The 14768-nt window shown below is 36.1% G+C and overlaps 1 protein-coding gene across 1 annotated transcript; it reads left to right on the top strand.

Annotated features, from left to right (window-relative positions):
* Positions 1–929: 929 nt before the first annotated feature.
* On the top strand, positions 930–14128 carry LOC150082938 (uncharacterized). The gene is made up of 4 exons (XM_090376922.1): positions 930–1039; positions 3008–3745; positions 8579–8727; positions 13882–14128. Exons 2-4 carry the CDS (start codon positions 3015–3017, stop codon positions 14037–14039), a joined length of 1038 nt encoding a protein of 345 aa, XP_090233048.1. The 5' UTR covers positions 930–1039; positions 3008–3014; the 3' UTR covers positions 14040–14128.
* Positions 14129–14768: the final 640 nt, after the last annotated feature.

Genomic DNA, 14768 nt, shown 5'->3' with positions numbered 1-14768 from the left:
GAACACGTACCACCTTTTTTAAAGTGCTAGGCTCTTTGAGATTTTACAGTGAATCCACGGTTCAACTTCAAAGTTTCTTAATAAATAACCTTTCCTATATTTCCTGAACTCTATATATAAAAAGTTTCTTCTGGCTTTTCATCCCACAGTGTGCCCATTTGAGGTATGCCATACAGGCCACCAATATTTTGTGTTTACGAAGACGAAGTTTTTCCCTTTTCGATAATCATAAATAACAGAAGCAAGCATGGTAGTTAGCTACACAGTTTACATTTTGTTCAAAATCTAATGATCTGCGAATGGAAATGAGAAATTCATAAATTCAAGAAAAAATAACACTGAATATGAAATACCTTAAATAAATAATCACTGCATTACAGAAAAATGTCCGTACTAATTACTAAAATTGTATAAAACTTAAATAAAATTCTACACAGAAATTGAATACTCCTAGAAAATAACTTCATAAAATATGTGATTGAGCGCGGATATATTTGTAATAAAACTGGCGTTACTTTTATACACAAAAATTGTACAACCCAAGGCTAAAGTAAAGGAATAGTGAATCATAAAATTGTAGCATTTTTTTTTTTTTTTATTCAATAAATTTTCATTGGCATTTCTGTTTAGATGCGATATATATCTCTTTCTGGTCTTTCAAAGGGTGTTTGTTTACATGTTTTTGTTTGTGTGTGTTTTGAATATCGTATTACGGGAACTTCGACCAGAGTAACAGGTCATGAAAAACCGCCAGTGTGATAAAGCAAAAAAATAATGAAATAAAATATAAAAATATATATAAATAATAAGCAACTATGTTCAAGAAAGTAACAAACAACTCAGTTAGTTTTGGTTTTCCTTTCAAAAGTAACACAGTAAAGTGGGATGTCAGGGTTATGGCCTGGGAAAAGGATGCAATATTCCATAATTGCTGATCATATGTCAGCGTTTGGGAGCAAGCCAGTTTAACGAAAACAACTCATCCTTGCTACCAAGATATACAGTTTGTGGTCTTCCATCTGTAATACGACTAGTGGAAGTAAGTTGTAGTTTAATTTAAAACTTTAGTGATAGCTGAAGGAATATTTTTTCCTTATCTAAATGACAGAAGGCGAGTGAATGGTTTCGGATGATAAAGTAAAAGTGGCTGTAGGCGCTGTGCATATATTAATGACGAGTAATACGTTGTTGGTGTGTTTTTCGGTATATGCTAGCGTAATGTTATGAGAACTATAACCATGACATTTTCTGGGGACTAGGAAGGCGGAAGAGAAGTTCTGAAGTTTATGAAAACTTTAAATATAACAGCTGAACTATTTTAATCGCGTCTCCACTCATAATGAGAATAAAGAGATAGACTTAAGTAAATAGTAAATAAAAAGTTCAGTGGCGGTCATTGACCGGTATGTCCTCAAAGCTGTAGGGATGTGTGAAAGGATAGAATTTTTTTTTTTTTTATACATAACGTAAACAAGTATAATATTTAAAAAAAAAAAGTAAAATGAAAAAGTAATGATAGTAAAAACTAAAGAATAGTTTTGGATAAATTTTAGTATGGAAACGAAGTAAATAGTATGGAATCGAATAACTTTTAAAAAGACTGAATTAAGAAAATTAATACGCAAATAAAGTATACAGTAATATAATAAATAAATCGTTGATTTGTGAAGCTGATAAAACAAAATTATAAATATTAAATATAAATTTACAATATAATTAAAAATTAATTAATAAAAACTATTTATACATCAAATCTTGTACCTCCGACATTACTGTGGTATAAAAATATACAATACCGCCAACTAAAATATAATAAATTAAAATATAGTATTGTTTTTTTTATTTTTTAATGAAAATCAATCAAACTAATCCACTGAGTTTGATTATTAAAAATAATTTAAACAGATGAAAGTGAAGATAAAATTAAAGTTGGAATAGAGAATTAAATGAAATGGAACTTGTGAATTCTCCATTGGAAAGTTTACTTCACCAATAGTTCAACACAAATGTGCTTAAACGAACGTCCAACTTCAATTGGTTAAAAGTTCGGAGTGAAAATTAACTGAACCTCTATAAAGTCGTAGCAAAACTACAGAATCTGGGCCTCCCCGCAGGATTCACAAAAGGGCCCTGCCCTTTATACTCAAAGTGCCCTGCCCTTTATACTTTAATCAGTAGTGATTAAAGAGATATCATAAATCTCTTTAAATCAGTAGTGAAACTACCATAGCGCCTAAGCTATGGTATTTTCATTACTGATTTAAAGAGAAGAGTTTCGATCCCATAATGCACTAGTATTAGTTCGCGCGTGAATCTGAAAAAGTTGACAGAAAAACAGACAATAAGAACATTAAAATGCTAACATAATTGTGCCTTTTGTTGTAACTTTAGGAATAAAACAGTTTCATTCCATTATAAAATGGAATGAAAACCCCGACTCCTGTCTCCCGCTACGTCTTACGCTGTCAAGCATTGATTCCCTGAGGAACATGTTTCCAGCCAATTGTCTTCGGATCTTCAATAAATTTAGGATCCACCCTGATAGGTTCTGTGAAGACAAGATCTACAGGAAGGAAATCCTCAAGAACTGTTACCAGATTATGAACCTATAATACTCACCTGCTTCTGGACAGACCTTTTTTTTTTTTTTTTTTAACTTGCCTATTTGTATATGACAAAGGCTTTCTGTCTTCATGTAATCATGTTTATTACTGTATATTTTGTACATTATTGTTTATTTAATCCTGTAAAAGTCTCGGGTCGAGCACGAATGTACCCTTGTTTATTGTACATTGTGTTCCTCGAACCTTAGTCTGTATTCACACCCTTCTGGCACAGAGCCGTCCCGGGGTGACCCAAGGTTTCTTGGGAAATAAACTGATTTTAATAATAATAATAATAAAAAAATGGACATAAAACTATCGTTGTTCCATCATTTACTTACATTGTAATATCAATTAAAATATTTTAATCACTTTATAACAAGAAATCTTTGCTTTTTTTTTAGGGAAACGATGTCGCTGGCGAACTCTAGGATATTGCTGTTGATTTTATCTATTAGTTATGGTCGTGTTGCCACATCCTGCCCATCAGCTGGAGACATATACCCTTGCGTTTGTACCACAGTTTCAGAGGGAGGAGTTTACACGTTAATCATCTGTCCAGACATACATAATGCCACCCAGTTAGCACAACTTACGGAGCCAATGAAGAGTTATGTGATAGATCGTTTCCTAATTCTAAACTCTTTTAAAGCAGCATTGAAAAATTCCATGGGTTTTAACAAACTGCCACACACTTGGCTGGCTGATCTTCGAGTAAAGGAAATAGAGATTCAGGACAGCATCCTTTCCAACTGCTTCCTTTGTCAAGAGCCACTAGTTGGTCAAGAGGATTTCCTAACTAGTCTGACGGTTGCGTATTCTTCGCTTTCTGGGAAACTTTGTTCTTCTTGCAATTCTGTTCTTGATTCGGTGCCCACCAGAGAACTGGAGAAGACTCCTAAACTCAGAACGGTCGATTTTTCGGGAAATTACATCCCTGTCATAGAAGAGTACGCCTTTCCAACTTTACGTGAACTGAAGAAAATCAACTTATCGAATAACAAAATATACCAGATTAAGGACAATGCCTTTTCCAATCTCCCTCAACTGACTGATTTGGATTTGTCTCATAATAAAATTAGTTCAATTTCGCGGAAGATCTTTGCAGTTGCGAATCATGTTTTGAAGTCAATCGACCTCAGGTAAAATTATTCCTTGCTATATTTTATAAACATTTATTAACGCACATATCGCAAAATGTTGGTTGACACTGAAGAAAAGCAATACCTATTGCAGTTTTATTTATAGGATGCTGAAAGATACTAACATTTCCCTAACCATTATAAAACTCATTAAACATTAAACTCAGAAGCCAGAGGCAGTTTCACAAAAAAAAAAAAATAAATAAATAAAAAAAAACATACCTACGTGTCTCTCTCTTAAGTTTCCTGTGAACCAGGCAAATTTTAATATCCTGAAAATTTCCTCTTCATTCATTTTACACACAGTGCCGTATAGATCTCGACGAGATTCCTTTAAAGCAATGTTTCCCAACCAGTGTGCCGCGACCCTTTTCAAAGGCGCCACGAGATTAGGAAATACTCCATTGAGTTCAATGTTAATCACTATTTACGTGTGCCGTAAATATCCATCTTTTAACTTCAAGTGTGATTTGAATGACAAAAGATTGGGAACCTCTGCTCTAAGGTATCTAGTTATCAAGTTCTGTAGTTCACATATTCAATGTTTCTTCTTATATGGAAACTCTTCAACCAAGCTCACTAAACGTGTTTCCGTCTTTGGACAGCTTAGCAAATCTCTCATTTTAAGTGCGGCCTCCGTACGATAATGCAGTATTACAAGTGCGATCTTCACAATTGCCTCATACAATGGTGTCATAACCTCCTTTTCTCTACAAGCAACTTTTCGTTAAACTGTCCACAGGATACCACGGATGTTTTTGTCGCCTGCCTGCGCTGAACAGAAAAAATTCATTTCTGCTAGTATCGTAATCCACAAATTTTTAAAGGTTTTTAAATATCACGTGGGAAAACCGTTCAGAAATCACGTGGAAGGATCAGAATTCGTAGTTATGCCTCTGCAATTAAACACACGGTCATCTACGGTTAGTTAGGCTGTTTTCCAGTAAGCTTGGTTGATTGATTTTGAGTTATTTGGCCAATCTCCGGCAATAGCCCTAATGGCCTCGATGTCAGCTTAGTGAGCACGATACATCTCCAAACGAATGGCAAATTTCCCACTCGATCGGAGGGGTTTGAGTTTGATTTCCCGTCGTTGACTACAGTAATTTCTAAAGTGCTCTTCAATCGAGGCGATAGTTAGTTGATCTCAGGCGGAGGAAGTAGTATTTTCCCTTGATTTATTCCAGTCCGTACGGCACATAAATTGGCCCGGGAACACGCACTTTTACTAGCACAATACATACCTATTGATATGAGCGACTCTGGTGTCGTGAAAAAGACTGATTTCAGTACTTTACAATACAATTTAAACATTTTTGTACAAATTCAGAATTTTAATTGGTACCAAAGTCTAAATAATATGTCAGTTCTTATGACACTAACAAATGGGCCGAGTTGCATGTCGTATGGATTGAAAAAGTTAAAAAACCTACTCGCTCCGACTCGGATCGAGTAACTACAGGCCTAACAGAAGAGGCCTTTAAGAATTTGGCTAGTCTCTGACAGGACTCGAACCCAGACCTCTCCACATGAGAGACAAGCGATGACGAAGTCACTAGTCTAACGGAGGAGCTTCCCGTACGAACTCCCGTCCAAAACTGAAGGAATTATGAAAGGCCTCTTCAGTTCGGTCTGTAGCTAGCTAATCTCAGGCAGAGAGAGCAAGCTCGCCCCTCCCCATGAGACATTCCCCAACGCACTAAGGTAATATATTGACACAATACTGTCTACGATGCTCAGGAGTCTTAAAATAATAATCACGGTGTTTGTTTCCGAACGGTGTTATAGTTCTGATGGTATGAAAACATGAGCCAGTAACCAGAGCCGGTTCCAGAATTCAGAGACACTTGTAAAAATTAATGTTAGGCTACCTAGTCTTCTTTAGGGTCTGAGTATCCCTGTTTGTTTATATTTGGGGCTCTTTTCAATAAAGAACCAATGTGCGTCGCACCCGATGCACCCCATCGCCAAAAGCCGGCCCTACCAGCAACAAATAAAAGTATTCAAGCAACGTCAAGGTATGCATTTACTTGAATGTTTTTCGCCTGATCGCTACTTCGAAATTCAAAATTGCGACGCATCTTTTCTTCCATTACAAACTATGGATCCATATTATTGTAATACTTTAATCTCACTTCTTTTTTAATTATTTAGAACATACTGAATACTAATGACAGCCAAACAGCTTTGTTAAAACAAGGAGTGAGACAAAAGACTGAAATTCCAAAGTGGAAACCATGATTCTAAGTTGATTTATCAGTTTTAGCCAGTTCTTAGAGCAATCTGCATAACGACGTTACGTCGATTACTTTTAGCCATTCTTAATAAATTTTTAAATGAAATTTGATGTTCTGATATAATCAACGTAATAAATTCAAATATAAGGGGATGGTTGAGAGGGAGAAGACATTATAGAGTGGTAATAAATGGACACTGCTCTTCGTGGACTAATGTTATTAGTAGAGACCCCCAGGGTTCGGTGTAGGGCCCATTGTTGTTTTCTGTACTGTATTTACCAATGATATTGATGAAGGTTAATCAGGGTTAATGTCCAAGTATGCAGACCATACGAAGAATGGCAAGGTTGTTAATAACAGTTATAACAGTACGCTACTGCAACAGAATCTAGAAAAGTTGAACAAATGCATATGGGTAGAAATAAACCCCAGAGTAACGTACCAACTGTGTGGTAATATACTCAGGGTAATGGAGAATGAAAAGGACCGGGGGGGGGTAATTGTCCAGTCAGATATGAATTTTTCTGAGCAGTGCAGACAGGCTGCAAGAGTAGCTCATGGTGTCTTGTCAATGATATACAAGAATTTTGCTAGTAGGGATAAGGATGTGATTATACCCTTGTATAAGGCAATTGTGTAGGTGTAGTACAGGTCTGAAGGCTTCATTTTAGGAAGGATATTGAGCTGCTGGAACGAGTACAGATAATGGCAACAAGATTGTGAATGGAACAAGGGGTTGCTGTTACCAAGAAGGACTTGAATTCTGCAAATTGCGGTGTCCGGAGACTACGCACCTGCGATGTGATCTGATTGAAGTGTATAAGGCTTTGAATAGTTTGAGCAAGCTCAATGCTGATGGAATTCTTCCTCTTGCTCATATTACTCACCTGAGGAGACAAATTCCAATTGAGGGAAGACAATTGTAGAATAGATATGTTGAAATTTTCTTTTAGCCAGCGGGTGGTTGATAGTTGGAATAAACTTCCATCTGTCGGAGGTCGACAACTGAAATAAGTTCAGGGAAGAACTAAACAAGCATTTAGTGTGAATGGATGGGTGAAATGGGAAGTTTTTTTTTTTTTGGCTGATGCTATATAAGCTTGCTTTCTTGCATCATATGCCTCTACTAATGCTAAATGAGATTTTATTTTTTTTAATCCACAGAACTGAATTAAAACAGCATCACTCATTTCTAACTTATATGGTGCGGAATGAATCTGATTAGGTTTTCTTTTTTCTGCAGAAAAATAAGACGTAATCTCTTTTTTATGTACTGGAAATATATGCAAGGTCGCGAGAGGTAGGGTAATACAATCTGAAAAATAGTTAAACTGCGATTCGAAGGGCCTCGTGCCAACTCTGGCGTGGATAACATATCGCCGTAGACGAGTGGTGGATTTACATCATATTGTAAAATACCGTTTGAGTTGACCGTGGTGCTGGTCCACGTAACTGCTATTTTATTATTAGCTACATGGCGCAAGGAAGCCTGAGGCTTATGCTGCACCAGCCAAAAAAAAAAAAAATTCCCCGAGTTACACTGAGAGAGAGAGAGAGAGAGAGAGAGAGAGAGAAGGGAATCACCAAGAAAGAGAAGAATGATGATATCCAGCTCAGGACCCTGGGTGTGCCAAGCCCATACTCACCAGATGTGAGCCCCTGGAGTTAAGCTATATGCAGTGCTGTTCTTGCATTTTCTCTATAAACTCCTCAGACTATGTGATCCCAGTGCATAAACAGAATTTATTTTATTTATATCCGAGTTCCATTATATAGGTATATTATACGCTAATGCATCATATGGTTGGTTGATAGTTATTCGAAATAAATTTTCGTTAATGTTCTACAAATAAAAAATGACTTAATTACGTTAGGAGGTAAGTTCAGCTCTTCCACCACATCTAAATTTCACAAACAGCGGAAGTTCGTTTACAGAAAAGAAATTAACTTTTTGGGCACATATACGATTGATTTCAATTTAAAAAAAAAAAAAATTAGGAACAGAATTTTGAATTTTACAACCAGTGTTGGTTGTAAAATTCATTTGAGATACACACGTGTTACAAGGAGCATCATGGGAGTATAGATATTTCTTTTAAATACAGCACGCGCTCACTCTCTACTCAACTTTGCCAACTGAAGACGTTTTTAACTAAAGGAAAGTCCAATAATGCTTACTTTTATAACATTAACACCAGAGAGTACAATTAATTTGTATAAGAGTCAGAACTCTATTAACTATATAGGCCGCCGTAGCCTAGTGGTCAGGCGCGCGGGTGCATAAGTACACGTGCCTTGAGTGACCGGGGTTCAAGCCCGCGACCACTGAATACGGTGCTGTTGTTTCTTGTATTCTGTCTATCTTGTGAACTCCTCTGACCGTTTGGTCGTCCCGGAGTATAAACAGAAAATTTATTTATATTCATTAATGCTTAATTCCTTACTTATTGCGAAAATAGCATTCTTATTCAATGTTACTTCATTTTGAAGTAACAGAAAATTTATTTATATTCATTAATGCTTAATTCCTTACTTATTGCGAAAATAGCATTCTTATTCAATGTTACTTCATTTTGCCCTTATTTTTCTCTTACAGTTGGAACTCACTGTCTTATCTTCCCAAAGATATATTTCAAGTTATGACAGGATTACGGAAGATATCTATTGGCTATAACCATCTGGACACTTTGTCATCAGATGTATGGATGAAACTACCTCCAGGACTTCAGCAAATTAATGTCGAAGGTAAAATTTATCACAGCTAGGTGTTTTCGTAAAGTTTGCATGAAGGGATGTTAGGAGTCAAAACTGCTATTCTAGTAACAAACTGACAAACATCCTTTTTTTTTTTTTTTTTTTTTTTTTTAACTAGTCTGTTTCGTTCCATTTAAATCTCCTTACTCCATCTGCATTCTTACGCTTCATTGCTAGTTTTTATCCATAGTTGGCTAGGAACAGTTTTATCTTATGCATCATACGGAACATCTATATGATGCATAAGATAACGCTGATCTAGCCGCACAAATAACAATAGCCTTAATTCCAAATAGCAAATGCTTAATGTACGGTACTCACCTTATACAATCTGCAATAGTTATTGGGTGAATTGATGGCTAAATTTTGGGTTGAATAATTTAAATTAGTAAATTAAAAAGCGAGATAAAAAATAAATTAATTTGACGGAATTTAAAATAAGCGCACGGAGGCAGCAGTGCACAACTCCGTCCCTGGTTGTTATGAAGGATAATTAATTTAAAAATCTCTGAGTAACATAAAAGTGATAAGCCAATAGTCATAACGATGGACTTTCGTTTAGTTAAAAACGTCTTCAGTTGGCAAAGTTGAGTAGAGAGTGAGCGCATGCTGTATTTAAAAGAAATATCTATACTCCCATGATGCTCTTTGGAACATGGGAATCTCGAATGTGAGAGATTCCAGACCGGGAAAGATTGAAGGGGAACTTTGCATTTATGATGTTAAGTTTAGAGTGGTGACGGAACCATTCAATAATGAGAGCCTCATATTGAGAATTTTGTAGCTGGTTTTTAGTTTAACTATAGTAATGGCGGAATCAACTAGGGGGGTGTGGTTGTGGGTATGGGCATGTATTGTGAGCTCGGTGCCAGATTGTCCTGTTCTAAAACTGTTATAGTGATAGTATGCATGTATTAGAGGTTTTTGTGGAACCGAACTTTGTTGTAGTGCTTCCAATATAGCAAGCATTACAGTTTTGTTGGCATCTGATCAGATATATTATGTTGTTCATATCGCTTGTCGGGTACTTGTGTGTATCTTTATATGTATTGAATAAAGATCCGAGTTTGTTGTAGGCTGAAAATATGAGAGTGATATCTGTGCCTGTAAATACCCGACGGAACTGTCCTGCGAGTTCACTGTGATAGGGAAGGATGACACGTGTATTTGCTTTAATAATGTGTTTGGTTGAGTTGTTGATATTACTTTTTGCAATTAAAATAGTGTGTTGAATTAGTTGGGGTGGATAGTTCCTAGCTATAAACTTTTTTGTGAGATATTGGAGTTCGTAGGATGAGTCATCTTGTGAGGAGCTATATTTTATGGTGTTATGGATTTGGTCATAAAGGACGGCTTTTTTTGTACCCCCCTTTGTAACCACACCCCCCTAGTAGATTCCGCCATTACTACAGTTAAACTAAAAACCAGCTACAAAATTCTCCAATATGAGGCTCTCATTATTGAATGATTCCGTCACCACTCTAAACTTAACATCATAAATGCAAAGCTCCCCTTCAATCTTTCCCCGGTCTGGAATCTCTCACATTTGAGATACACACGTGTTACAAGGAGCATCATGGGAGTATAGATATTTCTTTTAAATACAGCACGCGCTCACTCTCTACTCAACTTTGCCAACTGAAGACGTTTTTAACTAAAGGAAAGTCCATCGTTATGACTATTGGCTTATCAGTTTTATATTACTCAGTTTTTTAAATTAATTATCCTTCATGACATGACAACCAGGGACGGAGTTGGGCAATCCTGCCTCCGTGCGCTTATTTTAAATTCCGTCAAATTAATTTAATTTTTATCTCGCTTTTAATTTATTAATTTAAATTATTCAACCCAAAATTTAGCCATCAATTCACCCAATAACTATTGCAGATTGTATAAGGTGAGTACCGTACATTAAGCATTTGCTATTTGGAATTTAGTCTAACAATCACGGTATTTTAAGAACTCTATAATTTCTTATATTGTTATCATACTTTCTTACTGGAAGTGCAAATAACAATATATTAAAGGCAATATATTGCCTTTAATATATTGTTATTTGCACTTCCAGTAAGAAAGTATGATATTATTAGAATGAATAATCACCGAGTAACAAGTGGCTAAAAACTGAACACGCTACACCGAAGCGATAAGTACAACTGTTTTTTTTTAATATGCCAGATTAAAATAAAAAAATAATAATAATAAATAAAATACATGTCCAAATAAAACAGCTGGAAATAAAGCGAAAGCGTATACGTACAGTATTTGTCTGGACCGTATTTTATGTAATATGTATTTTTTATCACTTAATTTATCAATTTTATAATTCATCCATATTTCATATTAAAAGAATTAATTCTTTAATATTACATAATAAAAAGTCATAAAAAGAATCGCTCTTTAATATCAGTCATCAAGCACACAGGTTCTGTTTAGCAGTACGAGTAACTAGTAAAAATCTTTTTTTTTTTTTTTTTTTTTTTTTCTGACGAAAAAAGGGTAGTTTTCATTTAACAACGACCCTCGCATCAAATACAGTCATTACGGCTCTCGTCCTACTAGAACAAGATTAATCTTTCATCACTGTAAATATAATGTCAGTCTACACGGATTCGGTGCCGATACGTTTTAGTCATCTTTCATGTTTGTCTAATAGATTTCAGTGAGTGACCTAGATGAATTGGACACTTCAAAGGTCTGAGTTAAAATCCCGTCGATGGCTGGAGAAATTTCTTAAAACTTTTCAGTGGGATTGTAGTCAGCCGGTCCCAGATGGAGGTGTAGATATTTTTTCATGCATGACATCCAGGCTTTTTCATCCCTCAAAAGCATGCAAACCGAGCCCATAAACACACACTTCTCCATATATACAGTGGCCGACAAAAAAACAGCATCAAAAATATCATAAAATAAAATTTGTAGTGAAACGTATAAGATATTGTTTGATTACAGTCATTTTGTTTGTTGCAAAGCAAAAGGTATTGCGTCAAATAACGCTTATATTGCATCAGACAGTAAGAAGCGGCTGATGCAAGGTATTGCATCAGCCGCTTCTATAAATACGGCGTTCGAAGGGTATACACGCTCATTAGTATCCTGTTTTGCGGAGGTGTAAGCATGGCTCCATACGTTCAGTTGACACCAAGAAAAAAAAAAAAAAGTGTAGCTGTTGCTTTGCCTTAGGAAGGGTTTTCTACGCATGCTATCGCTGATAAAATAGGCTGCCACTAGTCAATAGTATCCCGGGTGCTGAAATTAAAGCGTGAAACCGGTGATGTGAAGATTAGACCTGAATCAAGCCGTAAGAGAGTGACTACACCTTCCCAAGATCGACATTTGAAACGGCTATGCCTTTGTAACCGCCATGCTAGCGCTCCTTATCTAAAACTGGACTTTAAGATGGCCTCTGGTGTTGAAACAAGTGCACGAATTATCCAAAAACGGCTTTCGGAATGTGGTCTGCATGCCTATCGGCCCAAGAAGACGCCTTTGTTTACCCAACGCATGTTTCATGGATAAAGGAGCAATGGGACACCGTCACCTTTTCTGACGAATCGAAATTCAACCTGCATGGCCCGGATGGGAAGGTATAGGTCAGAAGACGAAAATCGGAGGTATACCATCCTGACTGCATAACACTGACTATAAAGTTCCCCGTCGGTCAGATGGCCTGGGGATGCATAGCCAGCAAAGGGGTGGGCGAATTAAGTTTATTAACGGAACGGTGAATGCAGAAACCTACACTGCTATCTTGGAGGTGTGCCTGAAACCTATTATTAGGGATCACCACACAGACGTTAAAAACTGCATTTTTCAACAGGACTCAGCACATTGCCACACAGCAAAATTGGCAAGTTTATGCTATTTAGATTTAATGATGTTTTTAATGGTGTATGTTTTAAGCCTCAGAAGGCTTAAAATATACAATGTTTTGCCTCGTTTTTCTCCTTTAAAGTGCAGTCATACCTCAGAAATGCTGGCATTACAGCGTTGGACTTGCCCGCCAACAGTCTAGATTTGAACTCTATCGAAAATTGCTGGTACATAATGTCGTCTAAAATTGCTCAGAAGCCAACAAGTAAGATTCAGCTGTAGGAGAGCACTGTAGGGTGTGGTACCACGAAATTGGGCAACCGTATATTCAGAAGTTGATTAACTCTATGCCAGATCGTTGCAAGGCTAATTGCAGCTCGAGAAGGAACAACAAAATACTGAGGACTTATTTTGCTGATTTACAGTAGTAATACTATTACGCTAACTTGTCATTTCAGTTTGTACACGTAAATGCAAATAAAATGTATGTTTGATTGTCATGATTGCCATTTGCATGATTTCTCATAATTTCCATTAATTATGCGTTTTACCCTTTGGGAAGATATTTATGGCAATTAGGTATATCAGGTGGAGTCTTTTTATTGGATTTCATTCACCAAGATATATATCCCATCTAACAAATGCATTTCGAACATTTCTGCAACCCACAATGCAGCGCAAAACACATTTGCAAAATTCACGAGTGATGCAGTTTTTTTGTCCGCCACTGTATACACGCATTCTTATCGAGGATACATTAGAGGAAATCGCTTGGTGGTGGCTTTCCTCAGATTCTAGTGGAGAAACTATTGGACAGGATAATCTAATAAACAAATGTTATTATCCTATTCGGCGGTATTTGCATTTAAATTTAAGAGAATCAGACATCGTTCGGAAAAATGAACTACCAGCATAATCGTCAAGTGATTCCTGCACAACATCTGTGATGCAGCTCAAACACGAATTAATATCGTGGTAATTTGTAACCTTAAAAAAAAAAAAAAAAAACAACCAACTCAAAAAGGACGGTTATTTCTTGGGGCAAAAGGATTTTGCGGGGAAAGGAAGGGAAGAGACCCAATAAGAGCATATTTGCATCACGTAGAAAGAATTTATACTGTAGATGTGGGGTTCATTTTGGCAATTATTATGGAAGTGAAAAGTATTTTATATTATTGACAAATTTGATTTTTTATTACATTCGCTCACTAAAGAGATGGCGCTACTCAGCCATTTATATACTGTTAAGCCAAATTAGTATTTAAAATGTCAAACTTATTTTGATGCTTATGAAAATATTCAAGATTCGTGTTGCTTCTATTTCTTTTCCAGGCAACTTCTTTGTTTGCAACTGCAGCATTTCGTGGTTGTCGCAGCATTTGCAGAAGGTAAATATTATAGGAAACTGTGTTACTCCTAGAGAATTTAAATCCCACGACCTCAGAACCATTGCTTCCAGTATAAGGAGAGACTGCTCAAGCATCAGATAATATGTCTATTCTGATCATTATGGTCTTCACGTTGATGTCTCAACTTTTATGAATGAACTATAGGGTTTGATACCGTTCGTGTTTGGTGTTTTATGGAAAAAAAAAAAAAAAAAAAACTTCAACAAACGTAGAATAAGAACAAATCAGCCTGGTTACCAGAAAAAAAATTATTTAAATGAAACCTTGTACACGATCAAAACAGTAATATCGTTTGGAAAAATTCGTGAGCTTCACCGATTAAGTTGGCACAAGGGTTTGCTGCTGCTGCAGATTTAAGCATTTGGTGTAGAAAAGTTGCATTTAGTAATGCCCGGCAAGGAGAAATAATAAAAAAAAAAGTGCTCCTAACAAAGTGTTCACTCTGAATCACTAGTACCAAGGAAAACCATCATCAGCTGTCTTTGCCTGCATTCCTATCTCGTCGCGAATTTTTTTTACGACAAAAACTGCTTTCAGGAAGAAGGGCGTTTACTAGTTGCAGTTTTTCCCAATCCTCTCATTTGTTTTAAATTGTAGTCACTATGTCTCTTAATTATATAATTTTGTATTTTATTACCTCATTCTTGCATTAATAAAAAATACTAAACGAATGATATAAATGATTAATCAATCATATATGTACACAATATAATGCGTATTATGTACATACACATCCATAATTAAAAATGTTACTAAAATTATAAAATAGAAGGTATTCCCCCCACCCCATTACGGTAAAATATCAAGAGG

Source organism: Mastigoproctus giganteus, chromosome 7 (genome assembly GCF_048544385.1).
Source record: "Mastigoproctus giganteus isolate SK-2022 chromosome 7, ASM4854438v1, whole genome shotgun sequence".
Lineage (NCBI taxonomy): Eukaryota > Metazoa > Arthropoda > Arachnida > Uropygi > Thelyphonidae > Mastigoproctus > Mastigoproctus giganteus.
This window is presented reverse-complemented; position numbering and strand designations above follow the sequence as displayed.

Excerpts from the sequence above, each read along its gene's own strand:
- LOC150082938 (XM_090376922.1), top strand. The coding sequence starts at position 3,015 with ATGTCGCTGGCGAACTCTAGGATATTGCTGTTGATTTTATCTATTAGT. Across the intron at positions 3,746-8,578 it reads TTGAAGTCAATCGACCTCAG|TTGGAACTCACTGTCTTATC; the intron begins GTAAAATTATTC and ends TTTCTCTTACAG. Across the intron at positions 8,728-13,881 it reads TCAGCAAATTAATGTCGAAG|GCAACTTCTTTGTTTGCAAC; the intron begins GTAAAATTTATC and ends TTTCTTTTCCAG.